Genomic DNA, 2,394 nt, shown 5'->3' with positions numbered 1-2,394 from the left:
CTGCAGAAGCACACACCAAATCTGCACTAATACACTAATTCTCAGCCTTTGACTCAGTTTTCATAAATTTCATAAAACACTTTTTGCAAAATACAACACACAAAAATGTAACAGGAATGAATATTAAGGCAGATATTATGCGGTGTGATGTCTGTACCTGTGCTGCTGCGGTGCTCAGGTGCTCAGGTGTTTGATCAGGATCAGCGCTGCAGGTCACTGCAGATCCATCAGCCTCTCTGACCTCACTGAGAGAAATAAACAAATCAGACGAATATGCAAAGCCTTGATAATGAACTCTCACCTTCAGCCACAAGCCCAGATACCTGCCTGCAGCTTCAACTGTTCCCAGATATCAGATTCTCTCCAGAGGCGAGAGAGAGAGAGAGACTGACACACCCAGCAATTGTCTAATGACTCTTTTCTTCTAAATGTTTCAGGCCGTTTGGACAAGAGAAAAAATGCACAGAACTGAATCATCTACATTAAAAATAGCCTTCTTGAAATGCAGAACAAACACAGTGTTGTGGTGATTTCATTGGCACAGGCTGGCACAGAGAGAGAGAGAGAGAGAGAGAGAGAGAGAGAGAGAGAGAGAGAGAGAGAGAGAGAGAGAGAGAGAGCAAACACAGACACAGCCACAGACACGACATGACGATCAAAAGTGCCACAAACATACTCAGGTTTGGAAACGTGCTTCGACTTCACTCGTTAAAGAGCTAAAAATAGCCGAGAATGACAAACCTTGCATTGGCCTCGCTGTCCGCGGATTTATTTCTGGAAAATAATCTGGAAAGGTTTCTGGCGAAGTCCTCGTGCCACGACATCTGCCTCTTCAGATCAGACATCGCGAGGAAACAAAGTAACAAACATCTGAGAAAAAACTTCCGATCTGGTTCTGCTCTCCATTCACGCGCGCTGTAAGCGATCAGACCGAGTTTGAGGAAGTTTGTCTGGGAGGAGTCTCAGTCAATGATCAACTCAAGAGACCACAGCATATTCCTGACAGATTAAACCATATCTGGCCACAGATACAGTCGTGTCGAATAAACACGCCAACTAACGCGAAATAAACTCGATTCGGTTAGTCGCGACGACCCCACATGAAAAACACTCTAATAAATACTAGTGTTTTTGAACCATACTATAGTAAAGTCAATTATACTGTATATATTATAGTATTTACAACACTTTGTTAATGAATGCTACAGCATACTGTAATATTAACTATAGTGAACTGATAAACTGAAATAAATACTGTAGTATACTTTAGTTTTTATTGCGGTAAACTGTAGTGTATTGTTGTAAAATATACCCTTAAGTTGTAGAAAATTTAGTACAGTACTGGGTAAAGTAATTTGTTTCTATTACTATAGTTGTTATATTACCATAGCAACTATAGGATTGCCACAACAAATTAATTCAAGTACTTTACTATAGGATGGTTCAAAAACACTATAGTGTTTACTATAAATTACTATAGTGTTTTTTCATGCCACTAAAGCAGTTTATTGTCAGTCCTGATGATGTTTTAGGAGTGAGGCAGCAGAGATGTCAACATCACACACACACACACACACCATTCCTCATAAAATGAATAATAAAATGAATAATAAAATAACTCTGATCATGCATTCATTAATAAACACAGATGATGGAGGTTTAATGTGAAGTTGTTTAATATTGTCTGTTCCAGTGGCGCCATCAAGCGTTCAGTGACTGAAAGGCGTTTGTGTTTCTGTAAAAACAGTGAAGAGAGAGAAATTAGATGTTATATCATATTAGGGTTGCACAATCAATTTGTTTAAAAAGAAAAAAATATTTTAACATTAAAGGGAAAGTCCACCAAAAAATGAAAAGTCTGTCATCATTTACTCTCCCTGATGTCCTTCCAAACCTGTATGAGTTTCTTTCTTCTGTTGAACATGTTTATGAACAGTTTTGAGGACCACTGACCTTCACTGTATGGACAACAAGGCATTTCTCAAAATACCTTCTTTTGTGCTCCACAGAAGAAAGAACGTCACACAGATTTGGGACGACATTAAGAAAATGACAGGAATGACAGTGAAACCCAGAAAACAGCTTTGATTCATAATTCATAATGATGTGAAAGAGCTCTGAATGTGTATTTCATGTGCACAAGATATTCTGATAAATGCAAATGCACAAAAGCACATCAGTTTTACAGTGTCTGGCTCAGATGATCACACACAAACATCATCAACGTGAGCTTTGAATCATTTCAGTCATTAGTTGTGTGTCTCGGATTTGAGACTGAACACACACCAATCCAATGAGAATAACAGCAGTCATTTTTAACAGGCAGCTCTCTGAAATAAAACATACGTGTTGCTCTTTCATGGAAAAGCTCATGTTAGCTCAGAACATAATTGG

At 38.5% G+C, this 2,394-nt stretch overlaps 1 protein-coding gene across 1 annotated transcript in view; it reads right to left on the bottom strand.

Moving 5' to 3' along the window:
* Positions 1-940, bottom strand: part of LOC306866204 (beta/gamma crystallin domain-containing protein 3) — a 32,603-nt gene extending 31,663 nt beyond the window's left edge. Inside the window, exons 1-2 of the mRNA XM_079411296.1 lie at positions 742-940; positions 158-245 (exon numbers count right to left, since the gene is read on the bottom strand). Of these exons, the coding sequence (XP_079267422.1) occupies positions 158-245; positions 742-845 (192 nt within the window). The 5' untranslated portion in view covers positions 846-940. The remainder of the gene's footprint in view (positions 1-157; positions 246-741) is intronic.
* Between the last annotated feature and the right edge of the window lie 1,454 nt (positions 941-2,394).

This window comes from Barbus barbus, assembly GCF_936440315.1.
Source record: "Barbus barbus genome assembly, chromosome: 47".
Taxonomy (NCBI): Eukaryota; Metazoa; Chordata; class Actinopteri; order Cypriniformes; family Cyprinidae; genus Barbus; species Barbus barbus.
Note: the sequence above shows the minus strand (reverse complement) of the source record. Positions and strands in the feature narration are given on the sequence as shown.